The 22,610-nt window shown below is 38.7% G+C and overlaps 2 protein-coding genes across 5 annotated transcripts in view; one reads left to right on the plus strand and one right to left on the minus strand.

The window, feature by feature from the left end:
* Positions 1–14,655, plus strand: part of LOC124275905 (E3 ubiquitin-protein ligase UBR4-like) — a 171,897-nt gene extending 157,242 nt beyond the window's left edge. The window contains 3 exon segments of the mRNA XM_046711589.1: positions 12,516–12,572; positions 12,574–12,676; positions 13,660–14,655. Of these exon segments, the coding sequence (XP_046567545.1) occupies positions 12,516–12,572; positions 12,574–12,676; positions 13,660–13,724 (225 nt within the window). The 3' untranslated portion in view covers positions 13,725–14,655.
* A 1,677-nt stretch (positions 14,656–16,332) lies between these two features.
* Positions 16,333–22,610, minus strand: part of LOC124275906 (LIM homeobox transcription factor 1-beta-like) — a 69,658-nt gene continuing 63,380 nt past the window's right edge. For 3 of the 4 annotated variants that reach the window (XM_046711591.1, XM_046711592.1, XM_046711590.1), the window contains exons 9-10: positions 21,901–21,984; positions 16,333–20,881 (exon numbers count right to left, since the gene is read on the minus strand). In XM_046711591.1, the coding sequence (XP_046567547.1) occupies positions 20,682–20,881; positions 21,901–21,984 (284 nt within the window). In that variant the 3' untranslated portion in view covers positions 16,333–20,681. The remainder of the gene's footprint in view (positions 20,882–21,900; positions 21,985–22,610) is intronic. The other variant, XM_046711593.1, reaches the window with a different exon arrangement.

Raw genomic sequence — 22,610 nt, forward strand, 5'->3', positions numbered from 1 at the left:
CTGCACAATTCAATGCAAGTCAGCAAGTCTGACCACCTGATCCCGTTAGTCGTCAGTAAACGCTTAAGGAGGACTAGTGATAATGTATGTCATGTAAGGTTTGGTGCTATGAGTCAGAGAATTTTTTTTGATGGCCAGATCCTGATCTAACTAAGGGAGACAACTCAGCTTATTTGTGATAACTTAGGCCTCTGGGCAATCTCTGGTCCTTCTATTCATCAAATCCAATGTTTCAGACAAATGGATTCCTTACATGACCAAACTCAAGTTCATTTTATTACCTGTTGTTGGCAGTTACTGAACTTTTCTGGCATGGTATCCCAGTCATTTAAGTTGATGAGTACAGTTGTGTCCCTTGGGTGTTTCAGGAACCTATGATTGTGGTTATAGGTTTGTCAGCACCATGCTCTTGACTTTCCCAAAGTGATGAAGATCTGGGAACTGCATCTCTTCAGGCATTCCTTCTACCACCTGTCCCTCTGTGATATTACTGTATTATTGTTTATAGCTTTGTTAAAGTGAGTGAGTGAGTTTAGTGTTACGCCGCACTCAGCAATATTCCAGCTATATGGCGGCGGTCTGTAAATAATCAAGTCTGGACCAGACAATCCAGAGATCAACAGCATGAGCATCGATCTGCTCAATTGGGAACCAATGACATGTGTCAACCAAGTCGGCAAGCCTGACCACCCGATCCCGTTAGTCACCTCTTACAACAAACATGGGTTACTGAAGGCCAATATTCTAACCCGGACCTTCACGGGTTAGCGTTGTTAAAACCAACTCCCATAGTTACCATTGGAGTGTTACTGTAGGTGCTGTATGATTCATATTGACATAAGCAAGTTATTTGGAGGACTAAAAAATACATTAAATTCTCTTTAAAACTAAAGAAATATATCTCTAAATCTGTCTGGTTGCTTGCATTAAGATAAATTGTTTTTAGACCATTTTTTTTTAATCCTATAAGTAACAGGGTTAAAAACGCAAAGCAAAACAAAGACTTTAAGAGTCTATGTAATCGGTAGTTCTTCATGGTTACAAAGTTACAAAACCGTTAAGTCTTGAGAAGCTCTGTTCAAAACATGTACGCCCAAGGTTGAAAGGGTTGATCTTCGACAGGAGCTAAAACACCAGAGCCTAGGTTGTGTATGTAGTGAAATGCTAGTGCTGCTACAAATGATATCTAATCACTGTGTGCTTTGGTGATCCATGTTTACACATTCTGGGGGAAACATCGCACTTGCTTAAGCTACAAGTTTCCTGGGACAAATATCATCCACATGGATACTTGGGACAGTGAGTGGCTCGCTAGGTATCCCCTACCTTGACCACTCGGCTATCTGATAGGGCCAGGACATCCGGAGATGAGATTGGAATGAACTCGGACATCCTGCTCTTGTTTGGCTTGACAGCTTCGTGCTGTGTTTGGTAGAGCTGATGCCTTGATAGGATAAGTTTGAGGTCATAGTTGGGGAGGATTATTCCTCTGTTCGGAGCTGATTCGTTAGTAGGATAAACCTGAGATGTGTGTATGGCTTGATGCTGTGTTCAATAGAGCTGGTACCCTGATAGGATAAGTTTGGGGTCATGGTTGGGAAGGATTATTCCTGTATTCGGTCGAGCTGATTCGTTAGTAGGATAAACCTAAGATGTTTGTCTGGCTTGAAGCTGTGGTCACCTGAGCGGATTCCATTGAAGGATAGTCTGAGGGCTTGCTGATATGTTCAAAAGAGCTGATTCCTTTGAAGGATAGTCTGAGGGCTTGCTCATTTGTTCAAAAGAGCTGATTCCTTTGAAGGATAGTCTGATTAGTTTGAAGGATAGTCTGAGGGCTGAGGGCTGATTAGTTTGCTGGATAGTTCAAAAGAGCTGATTAGTTTGAAGGATAGTCTGAGGGCTTGCTGATTTGTTCAAAAGAGCTGATTAGTTTGAAGGATAGTCTGAGGGCTTGGTGATGGGAAGAGTGGAATTGATTCCTTTGAAGGATAGTCTGAGGGACTTGGTGATGGGAAGAGTGGAATTGATTCCTTTGAAGGATAGTCTGAGGGCTTGCTGATGGGAAGAGTGGATTTGAAGGATAGTCTGAGGGCTTGATGATGGGAAGAGTGGAATTGATTCCTTTGAAGGATAGTCTGAGGGCTTGGTGATGGAAGAGTGGAATTGATTCCTTTGAAGGATAGTCTGAGTCTGAGGGAGGAGTGGACTTGGTGATGGGAAGAGTGGAATTGATTCCTTTGAAGGATAGTCTGAGGGCTTGGTGATGGGAAGAGTGGAATTGATTCCTTTGAAGGATAGTCTGAGGACTTGGTGATGGGAAGAGTGGAATTGATTCCTTTGAAGGATAGTCTGAGGGATTTGGTGATGGGAAGAGTAGAAGCCAAGTTCCCAAGTCTATGTTAGATATTAGCTGAGACTTACAGTGTTTTATGACAGCTGGAATATACAAGGCACTCTGGACTAGGATGTGGAGACTGTGGTGATATAGCATTCACCAGTGCTTCAGCCAGGCAGCGCCATTGCGATATTCACGCTGAAAAATATGCATTGGCGCTTTTTTTTTCAATGCTAGAGCGTACCCATTGGCTCAACGTTTAATATAATCAACAGGTCTTCTATACCATGGTTACCATGAATGGCAAAAGTCTCAACTGCATTGGCACACATTTTAGTAGTTAAAGGTGCCAATTGGCAACACTAAAAAATCCTGGCTGAAGCACTGATTCACTTATTATGCAGCAGACTTGAGTTTGACTCCCAGTTCGGAAGCCAGTTGGTGGCATCTGCTGACATGACATGATACTGGAAAGAGCAGCTTTAGCAGACTTAAAAAGATGTAAACTTGAAGGATTGAACAACTAATCCACACAAGAGATAGTTTGACAAGCAAATAGAAGAAAGGAATGAATAAATGAAAGTATGGACTTGGTGGCCCTTCTTTAGAAAGACAGATGGATAACCTTGTTGTAAAAGTGATCTCTCGTCACAGCAAATCCCCAGGTTGGATTTCTTTTTCACAGCAACTTAATACAATATGGAAAAATTAAGATCTAAATTTGAAAACATTTGATGAAACTTTTTTCATTTGAATCAATACATGACATATTTGGTCGCAGGGTCAAATGTTAGAATGAACTACAACATTACATAATATATGGGAGTTTTACAGTGTGGATAAAACAAATACCTCCGCATGTCTATCAGGGCTAACGTCGTACATCTACTCCGTTCAATGTCCTCCATCTCATCGATGTTTGTTTAAGGTGATCTATGTTGATAAGGCTGATTTATGTTGTGATTGAGAATTGAGTGATAGCAGTTCTGGGGATCACTCTACCTCAGAAACAATAACGGGTATGTCCCAAATAATGTACACCATCTTGATTATCAACACTGAACCCTTTTGGCTTAAATTGATAACATTATAAAGCATTCATCCAAAACACTGTAAATATTTGTGATTGTTGTCGCTTAAATTATTTGACGTTTAGGATTGATAGTAAATTTAACCCTTCAAAAGTACAAAAACAATGTCAATAGTTATCATTGAAATTATTTGGCATTTTGGATTGATGACATCCAAATTAACTTCGTCCAAAACAATGCTCACCTCTTGACATTAATATTTGAAATAATTTGTCATTTAGAACTGATAACAATTTTCAGTTTTTCTATTCCAGGAAGCTTTTTCCCCTTATCTTAAAACCACAGCACTATAGTTTCTTGTTTTTACATAGGTTTTGGTTATTATGTCAAAATCAGGAACAGGGGTACAAACAAAATAGATGGAGTCATTGTTGATTTCAGGTTAATTTCACAAATAAATAACAGTGTTTGCCCTAGTCATCATGACCCCTTGTGTCGTGAAAGGGAGTAATGGACATGTTTTTGGGAGTCACATACGCAGGTTTTCTGCGTCATGGCAAACACTGAAATGAATATCATGAAATAAAGATAAATCCTTCATATGATTGCATTACATAGTAAAAATATAAAAAGGTTTATAAAAATCATATTTTCAGTTATTAACGTTTTTACTCTTTTCGTTTTTAAACTGAGTTCTGGTTCATCCTCAAACATGAAAGAAATTGTGTGGAATAATTTATAATTTCACATGGCTTATCTAAATCAATGATAAGAATGTGAACTTCAGAGGTAAAGTTTATATGTTTACTTTACAATCTTTATGTAAATGAACTTTTGAAGTTGTACAAACAGTTTAAGACTTATGGCGTTCTTGTTACACCCTGGATCAACTGTGATAAGCCTATTAGAATGGGGTCTGGGTGGGCAAAATCAGACTGGCCTCTAGTCAGTAGGCAGTAGGCTGTTAGGGGCATCTCCTCAAGGGTGTCAGCAGTTGGGGGTCTCTAGTCAGTATTCTGTAAGGGGCCTCTAGTCTGTATGCTGTAAGGGGCCCCTAGTCAGTAGGCTGTAAGGGGCCTCTGGTCAGTAGGCTGTAAGGTGTCTCTAGTCAGTAGGCTGTAAGGGGCCTCTAGTCAGTATGCTGTAAGGGGCCTCTAGTCAGTATGCTGTAAGGGGCCTCTAGTCAGTAGGCTGTAAGGGGCCTCTAGTCAGTAGGCTGTAAGGGGCCTCTAGTCAGTAGGCTGTAAGGGGCCTCTAGTCAGTAGGCTGTAAGGGGCCTCTAGTCAGTAGGCTGTAAGGGGCCTCTAGTCAGTAGTAGTAAGGGTCTAGTCAGTAGGCTGTAAGGGGCCTCTAGTCAGTAGGCAGTGGGGCCTTCAGTTAGCTGTTAGGGGCATCTAAAGGGCCTCAGGGTGTCAGCAGTTCTAGTTAGTTCTAGGCCAGTAATCAGTCCACTGTAATGGGCCTTTAGTCAGTAGGCTGTAATGGGCCTCTATTCAGTAGGCTGTAAGGGACCTCTAGTTAGTAGGCTGTAATGGGCCTCTAGTTAGTAGGCTGTAAGGGACCTCTCAGTAGGTAGTGGACTGTAAGGGGCATCTCCTCTAGGTGGTAAGCTGTTGGGAGTCTCTAGTCAGTAGGCTGTGAGGGGCCTCTAGTCAGTAGGCTGTAAGGGGCCTCTAGTCAGTAGGCTGGAGGGACCTCTAGTCAGTAGGCTGTAAGGGGCCTCTAGTCAGTAGGCTGTAAGTGGCCTCTGACTAAGCTTTAGTCTAGTCAGTAGGCTGTAAGGGGCCTCTAGTCAGTAGGCTGTAAGGGACCTCTAGTCAGTAGGCTGTAAGGGACCTCTAGTCAGTAGGCTGTAAGGGACCTCTAGTCAGTAGGCTAGGGGCCTCTAGTCAGTAGGCTTTAAGGGACCTCTAGTTAGTAGGCTGTAAGGGACCTCTAAGTAGGTAAGAAGGCTGTAGGGGATTTCTCAGTAGGTGGTAAGCTGTTAAGGACCTCTAGTCAATAGGTTGTTAGGGACCTCTCAGTAGGTAGTAGGCTGCTGTAAGGGGCCTCTAGTCAGTGGGCAATAATTAGTTGACTCAAGTCGACTGTCTGGTCGTAAATAGCATTATTTTATCCCAAATGATACTATCATGTTGATTCATGGACTATTTAAAAAACAGCTTCCGTTGACCACATAAATTGTTAATAACAGTTTGTGGAAAAGGCTATTCGGACTAAGTTATCTGTTTTTGGTACCTCTGTCCGTTGGGTTGTTGTAGACTAAGAACAAGTCAGTGTGTAAGGTGGTTGTTTGTCCTTAAAGGAAAAAGAGTTTTATGTGATGTTTTAAAACTTGACAGGAAATTTTGATCAAGCTTGGAGTCATGTTATGCTTGTCAGTAGAACCCACGAGGGCCCCCTGTGTTGGAGAATGTCGTCACAGACAGGTGGATAGCAGAGACGACTGTGAGGTGATATACCATCCGAAAAGTAATCAGTTGATAAAATTGGTGCAGCTGGCTTTGTTGGATTATATGAAACAACTAAGCTGTGGACACTAATGTATGTTTACTGCCGATAAATTGCCAACCGACTGGATCAACAGTAGTCTACATGGGTTTGTACCGAGTGTCGCCACTGGGCAGGGATCCCTTTGTCTTGGCACTGATCAGTTGATATCCAGAAGTGGGGAGGGGATTTTGAATGCAAAACTCATTTTTATATAAAACATTTGAGCCGCCTACATATTCTTTTTTACATGTATTTTTGCAGTATTGTATCACCAGTGGCAGACAGTTTCCTTGTTTTGCATCAGTTTGATGTGTAGTTTTTCATTTAAAAGGACAATGTAAATATCTACATCAAATTGTTGGACCCTAAGTTGTATGGCTGTTGGTGGTGTACCATATATCAGAAGGGCAATATGGTATTGTATCGTGTGCCTCGCTATACATACGATTCATTACATAGAATATTGAAGTAAAAACATGTGAAAAATAACAGAATTGTTCCAAGAATATGATTATGCAGATTCTCTGGTATTTCCTGGTTTGCTTGTGATATCAGAATCTGGCCACTGCTCCCAGACATATCCTTACAATATCCTATCTGTGCTGTCTCAGTTGTTGGCGATCTATAGTCTGATTTTATATTGTATTGTCCAAAAAATGCTAAACATACTAGTTTTGATTCTAACTGTGATAATCTACTTGTTTTGCTGTCCTTTGACGACAGGTTTTATAATATACCGGTACATATATTCTTTATCAACGTCAAAATTGTTCTTGTCACGATATGGCTGAAACATTGTCGATGTGATGTTATATATTAACTCATTCATTCTCTATCTGTGGTGGGGAGGTGGGGTAGCCTAATGGTTAAAGCGTTGGCTCGTCACACCGAAGACCCGGGTTCGAATCCCCACATGGGCACAATGTGTGAAGCCCATTTCTGGTGTCCCCACCATGATGTTGCTGGAATATTGCTAAAAGCGGCGTAAAACCAAACTCAGTCAGTCAGTCAGTCTATCTGTGGTGTCTGACATTTGAAAATGATTCAGGATTGCGATTCACCTGCAGAAGGTGAGAGAATATAAACTCATGAAATCAAGTACTGCATCTGGATACGAATCGTGTCACCGATATTATCAGGATGCATATTGTATTGTGGCCTCATATCAAGACACTTCTAATGGCCGTCACACTTCAGTTGGTCTTGAAAACTTGACTTTAACTCATTTACTTGATCTGATGAGAGAATGTGTTGGATGTGCGTCATTATTGTGAGAAGATGATATTGAAATATGGAGTGAGTTTAGTTTTACGCCGCACTCAGCAATATTCCAGTTATATGGCGGCGGTCTGGAAATAATCGAGTCTGGACCAGACAATCCAGTGATCAACAGCATGAGCATTGATCTCCGCAATTGGGAACCCATGACATGTGTCAACCAAGTAAGCAAGCCTGACAACCTGATCCCGTTAGTCACCTCTTATGACAAGCATGGGTTACTGAAGGTTCATTCTAACCCGGACCTTCACAGGTCTTGAAATAAGGATGAGTGCCACCTCAGCTGGGGAAGACGGACAGTAGTTGATGGAGGGTGGCCGTAAGGGAAGGCAATCTTCCAGTCAGGATTGCTGTGCATTGGGTTGCATCAATCACTTGTTTGGGTGTCCTGTGGGATTTGTGAAGTGCATTAATTACCTCGCCAATCCCCACCAACTCATCCTCTCTTACCTAATAACCTCACCAATTCCTCAAACTCACTCTCACTCAAGTAATCACCTCACCAATCTTCCACCTCACCCTCACTCAACTAATCTTTTCACCAATGCCCACCAACTTACCCTCACTCACCTAATCACCTCACCAATTCCACAAACTCACCCTCACTCACCTAATCACCTCACCAATCTTCCACCTCACCCTCACTCACCTAATCACCTCACCAATTCCACAAATTCACCCTCACTCAACTAATCACCTCACCAATCTTCCACCTCACCCTCACTCACCTAATCACCTCACCAATTCCACAAACTCACCCTCACTCAACTAATCACCTCACCAATCTTCCACCTCACCCTCACTCAACTAATCTTTCACCAATGCCCACCAACTTACCCTCACTCACCTAATCACCTCACCAATTCCACAAACTCACCCTCACTCACCTAATCACCTCACCAATCTTCCACCTCACCCTCACTCACCTAATCACCTCACCAATTCCACAAATTCACCCTCACTCAACTAATCACCTCACCAATCTTCCACCTCACCCTCACTCACCTAATAACCTCACCAATTCCACAAACTCACCCTCACTCAACTAATCACCTCACCAATCTTCCACCTCACCCTCACTCAACTAATCTTTTCACCAATGCCCACCAACTTACCCTCACTCACCTGATCACCTCACCAATTCCACAAACTCACCCTCACTCACCTAATCACCTCACCATTATTTGACCAATCAACCTACTCATCCATCCACATACTCACTATGAGATAGGCAATTGATCCATGTTAGAAAATCCTGATGGTTGAAACCAAACACGAAAACCAAATTTTGTTCTGCTCAAAACTTGATAAGTAGTATATAATTTAGAATAAAAACCTACAAGTGTCTTTTATTCGTTTTGTTCAGTGTATTTTGACAATGCGAAACTTACGTTTCCTGTTCATATCTGAATTCCACCTTGCTCTTCAAAACAATCTGTCACAGGTGATGAAGACGACATTAATACCTCCATCAATCTCTTAAGCCTCCATCAGATAAAACCAAGTGTTGAAATCAGTGACCTGTCATTAATCCCCAACATAAGACACACATTTCCTGCCCTAGCACTCGGTCAGTGGATTTAGATGACCGGACTTGGGGGGACACATTTCACCCGTTCACTGCTCAACCCCCCAAATATCTGCCCTGAATATGTCCATGAGGCGCTACGGGGGGACCGCGAACAGATTATCCAAACACTAATCAGGTAATACTTCTATAATCACGCTCGGTGTTAGCGTACAGACCAACCCAGGCAGTTCATTCTGCCAGCACACACCTGGAAGTCATTAGCAAGGCTGGTCTGTGGATTTGTACTTACAATTGTCGTGGAGGGATTTTGTCGGCTTCTCACGTATTCCACTCTGTGTAGATTGATAGGCCGCGTCCAGCGTGTCATATTTCGGTCGTATGACAACTCAGTTATGACGAACACTCGGTAGAGCACGGCTGTCAGTATCACACCTACGCATTCACTACCGTGTTGGGTTAATCCCAGGTAGGCAGGCCTGTGGAGAAGATGGGCTGTTTTGAAATGTTAGAAAAGGAAAGACGGTTTGTCGTTAACTTCATGATTGATCGATCGTCTGCAATAAGTCTGACTTTGTCTGTAATGAAACGCTATTTGATTTCAGCGACAATATTTGCCAAATTGTTTCGTTTTTTTTCTTTAATATGACTTTAAAAAAATGCGAATTTCTTATGTCTTGTCCAATTTGTTCTGGTTTATGAAAGAAACCATCAATTTAGCTTGGTTTATTTTTATTTTTATATGATCTGTTTTTCATTCATTTCATAAGAATATAGATGTAAGAAACTTAAATATTCTGTTTTCTTTGTCAATTAATTTTTATGTTTCATTACAATATGCAGTATGGAATGAAGACACAATATGAAACTTTCAAGAGTTAAAACAAAAAAAATGAAAATTGTTTCAATTAATTGAAGATATGTTTCTTAATGTTTGTATGTTGCCATGTATATCTTTCTGGATTTCATTAACCAGGGTTTTAAAAAATTTTCTTTCAATTACTATAAATCCATAACTTGATTTAGTCACAATATGGCTTAAATATTGCTTAAAATCTCAACTCACTCACTCACACATTAACCAGGTAATTTGAAATGCTCTGAAAGCATAGATTGTGCCAAACAGTTAGTTGTATTCATATTTAAGAAATTTAGCTTGCTCTACCCTTGTACTGTGTAATTAAGTGAAAATTTGGCCTTAACTATTTTAGTTAAAGCTATGTGATGGAAGGCCTGGGTTTGATTCACCTTGTTTGAATCCCAGTTCTGGTGTTGAATCCCATTTCTTATATTGCAGGAATATTGCTAAAAGTGATCTTACACTGGACTATAGTTAAGCACTAGGACATTGAATGCTTAGACCTTACAATACTTAGAGAAGTAAACTTCTTAGAATCCTTTCCAACTCTAGGTCAAGGTGTATCCGTTTTAATATTTGAGATATATTCAAGGTATTTTGATATATTTAACTTTGGTACAAGGTGTATGCATATTATATTTAATCCTGGGTCAAGGTGTATCCATATTATATTTAACCCTTGGTCAAGGTGTATCCATATTATATTTAATCCTAGGTCAAGGGGTATCCATATAATAAATACTGGGTCAAGGTTTATCTATATTGCATTTAACCCTGGGTCAAGATGTATCCATATTATAATTAATCCTGGGTCAAGGTGTATCCATATTATATCTCATCTTGGGTCAAGGTGTATCCATATACTTAATACTGGGTCATGGTGTATCCATATTATATTTAATCCTGGTTCAAGGTGTATCCATTTTATATTTAACCCTGGGTCAAGGTGTATTGGGTCAGGGTGTATCCATTTTTAATGATTGATAACTTTGATTAGGGAGTTTTGTGTTCTGAAGCTAACACTGAAGGCGGTGGGATAGCCTAGTGGTACAATCCTTTGCTCGTCACACCAAAGACCCTGACTCGATTCCCCACATGGGTGCAACGTTGTGTGTGAAGCCCATTTCTGGTGTTCCTCGCTGTGATATTGCTGGAATATTGCTAAAAGTGGGTAGTGAAGCCCATTTCTGGTGTCCCTTTCTGTGATATTGCTGGAATATTGCTAAAAGCAGCATCAAACCATACTCACTCACTGAAGTGACTCACCATGATATAACTGGAAATTGCTAAAAGCAGCTTGAAAACTCACACAGTGTACACAAGTGCATGCTCTCCGTGGAACAGTGATTCCTGTTTCATGGAGAATTCTGACAGGTATGAAATCACAATGAAATCATGGCTTCGTAGGCCAGCTGTTTTAAATTCAATATATGGCTATTGAATGTTTGGATTTTTAAAAAACTCTCCTGTGTTGCTTCCATTGTCCGAGACTTAATGGTTGGAGATAAATGGATGACACATATGGTAGTAATATCATTGAATCACTGGCATCCATTGTGGGAAGGTCTGGGTGGGGGGTAACTATTGTATGAGAAGTAAGTGTGCGCTATCCATTGTATCTGAGAGAAGAAGGGTGAAAAAATTATCGTTATTTTATAAGATACATACAGGCCTTGCTCCAAGTTTTCTTTATGATTTACTCCCCCCTGTAGTAGGTAGTCGAACAAATTATGAATTAAGAAACTCCTGTAATTACACTCAACCCTGTACAAGACTACGATATTCGACTCTATCCTTTTTTCCATCAACTATTAAACTGTGGAATAACATCCCCTTAGCTATCAGAAACTGTAAATCTGTTGTGTCTTTTAAAACTGCAGTTCATGTGAAACAAACATGTGCACCCATATATTTCTCATATGGGAAAAGGAAACTAAATGTTTTGCATACAAGATTAAGATATATGACAAGTACACTTAATTATGATTTATTCAGAATTAATGTTAGAAATGATGCACTTTGTCAGTGTGGCCATAATTGTGAAAATGCTTTTCATTATTTTCTTGAATGTCCATTATATATAATTCAAAGAGAACAAATGTTAACCTCTTTAGAAAATATAGTGAATAATAGAGCATGTATTGATATTAATCTCATCTTAAATGGCAATGCAGGTCTCTCGCTTAGTGAAAATCAGAATGTTTTTAAAAGTGTACATATCTACATCCATAACACTAAACGATTTAAATAGTTCTGTCTGTACATATCTATACCCTTTGTCTGCCTCTTGTTGAACTTTTTTGTAATATACACTTGTAACTATGTGGAGAGGGCTTATTTAAGTTGGATAACTTGTGCCCAATCCGTTTCTTAATTGAATAAAATATGTTTCAATCAAAAATCCATTGTATAAGAGTCAGGTTTCTTGTATTCAGTGTACATTATATAAAACAATCAGTACTGTCATCTAGTAAATTATAAGCAATTGCATGAAGATATCTTTTGTAGCGTCCAGGTTGATGTTAAAGCATTGATTACTATGGAGGTAGCTTTTGTGAGGTCCACTGATAAATTAGTACTTGAGTAATGAAAATGTTTTGGTGTCCAGTTATTAGTATTTGTGAGGATTAGTTCTGTGGCATTGTGCTTTAATGAAGACATGGTTTAACTGTTTTTCTCCAATTTTGAAAGGATGAGGAGTGAGATGTACTTTTATGCCGCTTTTAGCAATATCACGGCGCGGGACACCAGAAATGGGCTTCACACAGTGTACCCCTGTGGGGAATCGAACCCAGGTCTTTAGTGTGACGTCTCTATTGCAGAAAGTGACCATCAACCCTGACTCAATTGTTGTCTCGTTTGCGGAAAGTGACCATCAACCCTCACTCAATCGTTGTCTCGATTGCAGAAAGTAACCATCAACCGTGACTCAATCGTCTCTAATGCAGAAAGTAACCATCAACCCTGACTCAATCGTTGTTTCTATTGCAGAAAGTGACCATCAACCCTGAAAGCTCATGGAGCAACTCTCTGGCGGAGTACATCCGGGAACAATGACAAGCCAGTGCTGGAGGGTTGTGACAAGATCATTCGTCTCTACGAAGGGGAGATGCTACCATGTGAATCCCTGGCTGAGTTCTGTGATGTCATTGGTAAGTGCAACATCAGTCTGCTTTGGGATCTTAAGTGGAGTGTTTCATGTTAGTGAAGGTCATTAGTGATAACAGAGGTCATCGCTGGCTAGCAGAGCCATACAAGATATAGAGGATATTATATGAGTGGCCATGTCATACTATGTTTACGACACGAGTGCCTAAATGTTGATATTTCCCAAGCGAGAGCGAGGGGTATACCGATATTTAGGCACGGGTAACCAATAAACAATAAACTTAAATCTACTTTCAAACATAGTCGCCGCATGTAGAACGCAATGTCATAGGAGAAACGTGACTTCATAGCATTGCAAAGTGATATTTGTGCTCTATGAACCCCGATCTCATAGGTAATAAATAGCATGTTCTTTAGCATCCTAACTTCACAATAGTCAAATGCTTTGATACATTTAGGAAAGCAGAGCTCAGTACTCTATCCTTGTGTTGAAAATTGACCACAAACAGTCTGATCGTCAAATGAGCTGATAGTTTAAGATTTGATATATTTTAGTGCCAGTGTAGCTGTTAAAATCATAATGGCATGGCTAAAATAAATTATTGTTGCCTGAAAGGCACATTATATACTTTAATACCTTACAATAATGTTTGTCACATGGAAACACATGTCAACATGACACAGACAATTAGGAACATCTAAATCACTTAGTGCATAGTATGATTTATAGAATATATTTGGGTATTCAGAAACAAGAAAAGGTTATAATATATCACAATGAAAATAACAAGGCAACTCTAAAAATTACAACTGCTCATTAGCTAGACTTAGTGAAAAACTATCACCAATTTTGATGATGAAGCAAAAATATTTTCAAACTGTGATACTTTAATTCCAAGGGGCACAGGCGGATAAAACAAATCCTGGTTGAAGTCTGTATACTATGTCAGGGTGGGGTAAACTGCTATATAAGTGCAATATTCTTGAATGCAATGTTCGTCTCTGATGCTGTTGTTTCTTCTTACAGGGATGCTCGAGGAGGTTCCTAACCCAGAGGAATTTCAGAAAGAGCTCTTCGCTTCTCTGCCCTGAACCCTCACATAAAGGTGTCACCGATGCAGTCTCCTGCTGCTGCTGCATGTCGCTCACTGTGATGTCAGCAAGCTGTTGATGTTGTCACCTCCAGAGATGTTTCCTTCAAGTCAATGATTCTCACCTGGTTCTCACCTTGTCGACCATACATGTTTAACTGTACCTGTGTTCTACACTGTATTGCACTGTTTTAATTTTGATGTTTTGATGATAAGTAAGTTTGGAGCGATGAACTTCCAGTGATTTTTAGATCTAAATTATTGGTAAAATGGTTTTCAAATATCTATCATGCTTTCTGTGCAAGTTTGGAATAATTATTTGCTTTTCAAATTTTTCAACCTATTTGAGACTTCATTGATGGGCTTTTACTGAAGCAAATTTGTTTCCCTTATGAATTTGATGTTTCGTACATTTCCGTAAGAATTTAATGGACAAGATTAATGTTGCTTAGCAAGATTCTTGGGGAATTGTTATCAATTAGCGGTATGTCAGAAATCTTGTAAAACATTCTATGAACATCATTGCTGGTCTCTCTTCATGATCCCACAGCACAACATTAATAGCATTCCCAAGGCCACAGGTTTTTAGTGTTTTGGTAAACAGATCTTGGCTAATCAGTAAGCTTGTGTAAGGCAATATGTACAAAACTGGTGTCCTTTAAGCAGGAAAGACTAAAAGCTGAATCGGTTAAAGTGAAAGATGCTAAGTATTTTTGCAGTAAGAGGAATATGAACATTTGTGTCAGAAGGTGCTGAGATTAGGATATTAGGCAGCAGCTCTAGAAAAATATACAGATACACTTTTCAGATGATATTTATTGTAATATATTTTCTGCATTGCAGTATATTTCGTAAAAAGAAATATAACAAGTTTTGTAAAATTTTGTGGTGTAAAATATCTACACTGAAATGTTTTCACAATTTATGTTTAAGGACAAACACAGCAGCAATGTGGAAATTATTTTCTCTCCCATTCTTATCACCTCTCTATCCATGACTACAAAATGGTAACGACTGACCAACGCTGATTTGGGCATTTATTTAGTTTTTAGTATTTAGGAAATAGGGTCAGGATGTGCAGTGTTGATTATTGTCAACCACTTCAGCTCCCAATGTATCGCAATAATGATTCAGAAACCTGTATCACAGTATATTGCAGTATAAGTGTTTTGCCAATACACAGCCCTGGCTGAGAATATTTACAGTGCATTTGAATAGTATTATTTGAAAAGTTAGTTTACATCAGCTTTTTTGTCTTGACATTAATTTCTTTAATAATACATCAGTCTGATCTGTAACCAAACAATAAAAATGTGTGGCCTTCTATCTATTTGAAGACAATGCTTACAGTAACAATCACATGTATTGCTCCTTGTGCTTAATCTTCAGAGTAATTTTCTGCTGCTCGTATTTATTCAGGCTACATCAATTAAAATCCCTTTATTAACATATTTCATTTGAGATAAATTTGCTAAATTAAAAAATGCAAATGAAAGTTACAACCAAATGCTATCCAAAGCTTTTTTTTGTTAAAGATATACTTGTGTGAAATTTAAAATATACTCATCTTTCTTAAGACTTTTAGAATATATCCCAAAATGAGAACATCTTGAATGGTTAGAATCCTGAATTCACCATTGTGAAGCAATATTAATTTGGGTCATTGCACAGGAATATTAGGGATTAATATCAACAGGATCTTTTTCTTTATGGAAACACTTACTAATTTATGTGAACTCAAACTTGATGTGATACCTTGTTGCTAAGTAATAAATGCTTAAGAACAAATATTTCACTTGTTTCACTGTCATTTTTGAGCTTCCATGTCTGTTTGCTTAATTCAGTGGATGAAATTCAAATATACCCAAATCTTGAGACCTGTAGTGGGTACCTAGACTGGATCAGGTAAAAGGATGTCACGTACATGGGTAGTATATTTGTGTACCCAAATCTTGAGACCTGTAGTGGGTACCTAGACTGGTAGTATAGTTGTCAGGTAAAAGGATCCAAATGTTGAGACCTGTAGTGGGTACCTAGACTGGGATGTCACGTACATGGGTAGTATATTTGTGTACCCAAATGTTGAGACCTGTAGTGGGTACCTAGACTGGGTCAGGTAAAAGGATGTCACGTACATGGGTAGTATATTTGTGTACCCAAATCTTGAGACCTGTAGTGGGTACCTAGACTGGGTCAGGTAAAAGGGGATATATTCACGCAAATGTTGAGACCTGTAGTGGGTACCTACTAGACTGGGTCAGGTAACCCAATGGGTAGTAGACTGGGTCAGGTTCACGTACATGGGTAGTATATTTGTGTACCCAAATGTTGAGACCTGTAGTGGGTACCTAGACTGGGTCAGGTAAAAGGATGTCACGTACATGGGTAGTATATTTGTGTACCCAAATGTTGAGACCTGTAGTGGGTACCTAGACTGGGTCAGGTAAAAGGGTCTTGTCCCAGCCCTATCTTGAAGACAAAGCTCTTTTCACTCCCCATCAACGCCTAACTACATATTAACTCACATTGCTGATTGCAGCACAAGCAAACAAACTTGATGTAATCACAGCTTCTATATTTTCTGTAATAACATTGAAAACAAGACAGAATTAACTGAAATGAGGTTTTATTCATTCATTATTAACCAAGATGACATTTAGGAACTGATGAGTACGACAGATCATCACAACAGATTAAACACTGTAAGGTATCTTTGTAGTCACTGGGAAACACCATCCCAGACCAAGTACATACACGATGGAGCAGAAGGAAACCTTTATACAGATCATCACAAAAGCTTAAACATCATTTGTCTGTAAGAGAACCATTCCACAAACAATATTCGTGCTAAGAGGATCGTAGGACCCATACTCTACTATAGCCTTACGACACTCGAAGCAGTTTGTGGAGAGGAGGCTCTGATTGTTAAAATTTAATGTTACACTACCATCAAAGGATATCTTTGCAAAGGAACTTTCAACAGTCAATGTTAAGGATCTATTTCTTTGGCCACAAAATATCTGCTATTGAAGTTCATAGCTTCAAAAAGATTCAACTGCTATCTCAGAAGAATTGAGATCCAAACCAATCCAGGTGTCTGGAAAAATGACGTACACCTGTCAATGAATATTCCCACCAGGAAAACCAGTAAAGCACAGAATTACACATCCCAATCTACACTCCCTTCCAAAGGAATCTCTTGATCTGTTCATTAAAATGAAAATGTATAGTTCAGAAGTAATACATTATGCCATATTGTGAACATTTTGTCATATTTGGTATGAAGAATGTATGTGAAACATGTCTGCCAAAACAGGATGTACAATCCAAGTGTCGCATACTTTTTCATCTACGAATTCGCACTTTCCTTGACCAAGTTTGTTTTAACCTATTCGTTCATTCTCTCTGGTATAGATCAGGTACATGATGTAAGTGTTCAGTACATACTAAATACTAACTTTCCAGAAACGTACCCAGAATAGGGTGTGTGCACTGTACTCAAATGTGCAATCTACACAAGAAATGTGGCATGGAAAACAATGCAAAGGAAACAATTTTGTACATTTAAGATAATGTCACTTTCAACAGACATATTTGGACAATGAATAGAGATCACAATTGGTCATGAAAACAGACCTACCGATATATTATGACTCCTGGCCACAAACCCTGGTTTCACGCAATGAATAAGAATTTCAAAGGATAGCTGACCTTAAAGGTTTACAGAACTTGAATACAGTTAATAAAGATGGTAACATGCCAATTGTGCACAATTACAGTGAGTTTAGTTTTACTTGGCTTTTAGCAATATTCCAGCAATATCACGGCGGGTAACTCCAGAAATGGGTTTCACACATTATACCCATGTGGGGAATCTAACCCGGGTCTTCGGCGTGACGAGCAGATGCTTTAACCACTAGGCTACCCCACCACCCCCTAAAGTTATAGGTTTCCAAATCACATAAGAAGGTATTTGGTTGCATTGACATTCTGAGATTATGATTTCACTGTATTCAGTCCATCAATCAGCAGCTCCTAGTCTTTTCTAATCAAACAGATAGGTGTTGTCTAACCCTAGTGATATTATCTATCATACCCCCTTTCCTGATCTATCAAATATCTGCCAAAGAAATAAATAAAACACTATGTATACAAACAGTAACAAATAAACAAGATCATAGACCTGTAACAATACAATAAATATATGTTCTGAAAGGATCTTTAAGAACGTGGTATCCGAGAAACGGTACATTCTTGAACCCTCTGTGCAACTGAACTTCGGCAGCAGCTGGAAGATGGATTTGATGGATGAGATTTTTTCGTGGATTTCTTGTAAAGTCACAACCATTATTTTCACAACCTACTATAATATTTTATGTGATATCAATGCTGACAGAGGTTCCAATTTGGGACCAACATAAGAAAATGTAGTTTAATACTTTACAGGATATTTACAACATGCATGTGGACAAGATGTGTTTAGAAGCTATGGTAACTTTTGTGTTCAAGCTAAAACCAATTCTGACGTGAGTGAATTTGGTCTCATGCCGCTTTTAGCAATATTCTACCAGCATCATGGGAGTGAACACCAGAAACGGGCTTCACACAGTGTATCCATGTGGGGAATCGAACCTGGGTCTTCAGCATCACAAGCAAATGCATGAATCACTCGGTGAAGGCACAACCCCCAAGTATGACATGAAGTATTTAATTTCTGATGGTCTTCCGATCGCCTTATCAAGTGCTCTGTATTGTTTACAATTGAAATAAAATCAGACTATATAGTGGGCAGGATGTCCACAAAAATTTCATGATTGTCTTGTGTAACAATGTGTGAACTGCCCAAGGCAATCTAAAAATTGTTAAGATCTTTAGTCAAAACTGTGGCATTAAGAGACTGATTTAATAATATATAGACAATTTTGGTCAGTTGAGTGGACAAGAAGATTTTGTCTCTAGATAAGTTTGATATTTGCTGATTAAAGTGAGTTGGCTTAATGCTGCTGAAAACAGAATAAGGGACACAGTCAGAATTTGGCAGCTCACAAATATTTTTACGTAAACCATATTAGCAAATGGTAACACCAAAGATCAATGTCAGGGCAAATTTAGTCTTCAAATAATCTGTAGATCTTGGCATGGCCATGGAACAGAACTCTCAAAATTGCATTGCTAAAGCACTGATATGGATCAACACAGCCTGAGAGTTTTATCTTTGTAGAAAGGAAAGAATTTAAGCAAACTTGAATTGAAAATAGTCCAATCTTGAAATGGAGTCACTGCACTCTTACTCAGTCCAGCAATGATGCAGCATAGTATTGAAATCCTCCTACCAGGAACCCAGGACAAACATGAGAAACATGCACACACTACAACACTAACTATGTACATTCTTCTCTGCCATATATTGCACTATTAACATACAAACATATCAACAAATTCACAACTTACTGGTAAAATGCAAGCACAGGGGTTTTTAATCAGAATCATAGCACTATCTGTAAAAGGGTAATTGCTAAAGTATTGGAATGTCATGCCATTGCAGTATTCAACCTCTCTGGCACTATGAGAACATCAACCTTGTTTGAAATTCTGCATATTGTGATGTTAACATTCAGTTAACATCTAGGCACAGCTATCAGGAAAATTACTATGTAGTGAGACTAAGCTACTCGAAATGTGTTTGAAGATCACCAGGGTGCCGATCGACAAAGCGTTCGTAGTGTTACGAGCAATCGTAAGTTCATCATAGACTTGCGAATATCGTTGTGCTGCGAACGCTTTGTGGATCAGGCACCAAACTCTTTCATACAACTTAAGTCAATTTGTCATGAAGTCAGAAATTTAGTATTCAAAACAACTGCGTTGCATCTGTCATTATTGGCTCCCGATAAGGATCTAATTACCAAATGCACTGTAAAATATAAACTGTCCATATTTCAACACATCTAAATATGCATAATTTTAACTCAGAAAGTCCATGAAACAATAAATAGAATAATAGTAGCCTTGATTCTTCCTTCAAGACCTGTAGCCATGTACATAACAAAGATAGGCTGGTTGCAGTTATCGTTTCCTGTATTGACAATTCTTTCATCCTGATCTGCAATCACATGGACGTCCAAGTTACGTTGCACATACAGGGCATGTTGAAAAGAACACCTTCAGGGAACAGTGAAGATTCTTCTCAGTAGTGAAATTCAGGTGGGTGTATACACTTTGGAACTTGAGCTCTACCTCGCTATCTTCTATAGTTTAATAATTCAATTCATTAATAATCAAAACGTGTGGATATAATAAATCAGTTAAAATGTTTGTACTGAAAAACTAGAGCATAAGAAATGAATTCATTACTGATAGACTAAATGACTAGGTGTTAAAGACATTAAGCAGATCAAGTTGAATCGTTGATCAGTCTAATATCTTATTATTATCAACTTGATTCTAATCTTTTAGTTTAGTATAGTTTAAACACATCTATATGCTTAAGTTTCATTGTTGAAAATGAATATTCACAATATCATTCAATTATTAGACATCCTTGAATAAGCGTTGCCATTATTTAAAACTAAATCCAACTAGATAAATTACCCCGAAAATGTTTACCTGTCTAAGCAGCCTGCTCTATGATATTGTATGCTCTTGGTAGTGAATGTAGTAGGTTCTGTTCCGTATTTTGATAAAATGCACATGGAATGTCATAGATCTTTGGTAATCTAATAACATTATATTCACAATAATAAATAAATTATATATTTATACAGTAATGTCATCTATACAGTGAAATCTGTTCAGTGAATATGACACGAATCCATGCTCAGTTCATCCCATGGCTTCTCGGTGCCATTACGTGAAGTTTTTTGACACAATCTAGTTTTGACACAAGCCCTGTGTTCAACAACCCGAAGTCTTTGACACATTCCCCAGCACAACACACACACATAGGAAGAGCCGTCGTCTACTCAGCACTGAAGTATGAGCTTTGCATGGAGTACAGTTTGTCTATAGGGTTGATAAGGGGTCCAGATGCTGAGATATGGGGGTGGCCTGTGCTGTCGTTCATCAGCATTTGATCAATAGCTTCGACACCATCATCCAGTGGCATCGGTGTCTCTGGGTACATACTCTCAGGCAGTCCTTGTACTGTAAACATGCTGCCTGAAACCAAAACCAGAAACACATACTCAGCAACAAAAGTAACTGATCATGTAAATATACTAGATAGAGCTGTGACGATATATCGTAGTATCGATAATCGTGATACTTTTTCTGACAATAAATATATATCGATATTTTTTTTTCGCATCGTGATATGTATTATTGACCTTAAAATTGTGAATTTTCACTAGAAATTGACGGTTATGTCAAAATTTACACTATTTCTTGTTATCAAAATAGACTTTTTTAAAGAAAATAACTAAAGATAGCATATCGTGATATGCATTGTATCGAATCATATCGTTCCATGATATCACGATACGTATCGCATCGTGAAATTTCAGTATCGTCACACCTCTAATACTAGAGAACTGACTTCAATGTTATTTGCATTTATGGATTTACACACATAAATATTGGTGCACACACTGTAAACCTGACTCTTACAACTAGCATAGGCAGGGGGTAGCCTTGTGGCTAAAGCGTTTTCTCATCACCGAAGACCCAGGTTCGATTCCCCACATGGGTACAATGTGTGAAGCCCATTTCTGGTTTTCCCTACCATGATATTGCTGGAATATTGCTAAAAGTGTCTTTAACTAAACTTACTCACTCTCTACAACAAGCATAGGTTGCTGGGGACCAATTCCTCTAACCCAAATCCTAACGGAGAGCAGACATGTACATGGATGTACTTGCAAGGTATTATCCCTGTGGTCAGCTAGTCATGCCAAAGACCAAGGTTCAATTCCTCAGATGGATAAAATGTGTCAAGCAAATTTCTGGTGTCCTTCGCCATGATGTTGCTGGAATATTGCTAAACGTGACGCAAAACCATCCTCACTCACTCCTCACTCACTCAACCCTATCTTGGCAGCACCCTTGATTAGCATAGTTCAGGGAAATAGATATAATATTTTGTGAATTATATATGTGTAACTTAACACATAGATGAACCAATTTATACTTTGAAATGAAATCTGACCATGACATTGGTATGCATTGATAGAATCACTTACTGCAGATCATACCTTGATGGGACTGATGGTCATAAGGATGACTTTGACCAGGGAACTGCTGACTCTCTGACAACGGCGGTAAATCTGCAACAACACAATACTTTTGGTTAACACTTATCAAGACAAGCAGAGTAGTGAGGCACTACTTTCACTTGGTGCTATCTATAGCTGACTGAATTGTTTGATTGGCATTTCTTGGAAGTTGGCAAAACTGTGTCTGACAAAATAGACAGTTTAAAAATTTGAATGTGACAACTACTAAATTAGAAAAGTTGTTATCCATAAATTGTGTCTACTTAGACCAGAATGGCTTCATTTTGGTGATATTTGATGTTGCTAGGATGATGTCATCATAATGAAAATGCATCACAATGCTTTCTGTGGATGAGTGATTAAATTAGAACAGAATAGAATAATACTTTAATGCCTTTTCCGGAATTTGTGTTACATCAGCTGAGCTACTGACACATCAGAGAGATACAATACATATTTACATAAATTCATTGATTTAACATGACATTGTTGTAACAACTGCCTATGATCATTGTACTAACACATTGAGTTTCAACCTTTGTTTTTGTCCAAAATTTATTGACTGCCATTGTGGTAATCTAAATTGTGTCATGATAATGAGCTCATTTGTCATACTTCAGATTCCTTTTGCTTCAAGTGTGTGCTCGAGACATTTCCACATTTAGTGTGATCAGTGG

Source organism: Haliotis rubra, unplaced genomic scaffold (assembly GCF_003918875.1).
Source record: "Haliotis rubra isolate DU_JTF1 unplaced genomic scaffold, ASM391887v1 Scf204, whole genome shotgun sequence".
NCBI lineage: Eukaryota > Metazoa > Mollusca > Gastropoda > Lepetellida > Haliotidae > Haliotis > Haliotis rubra.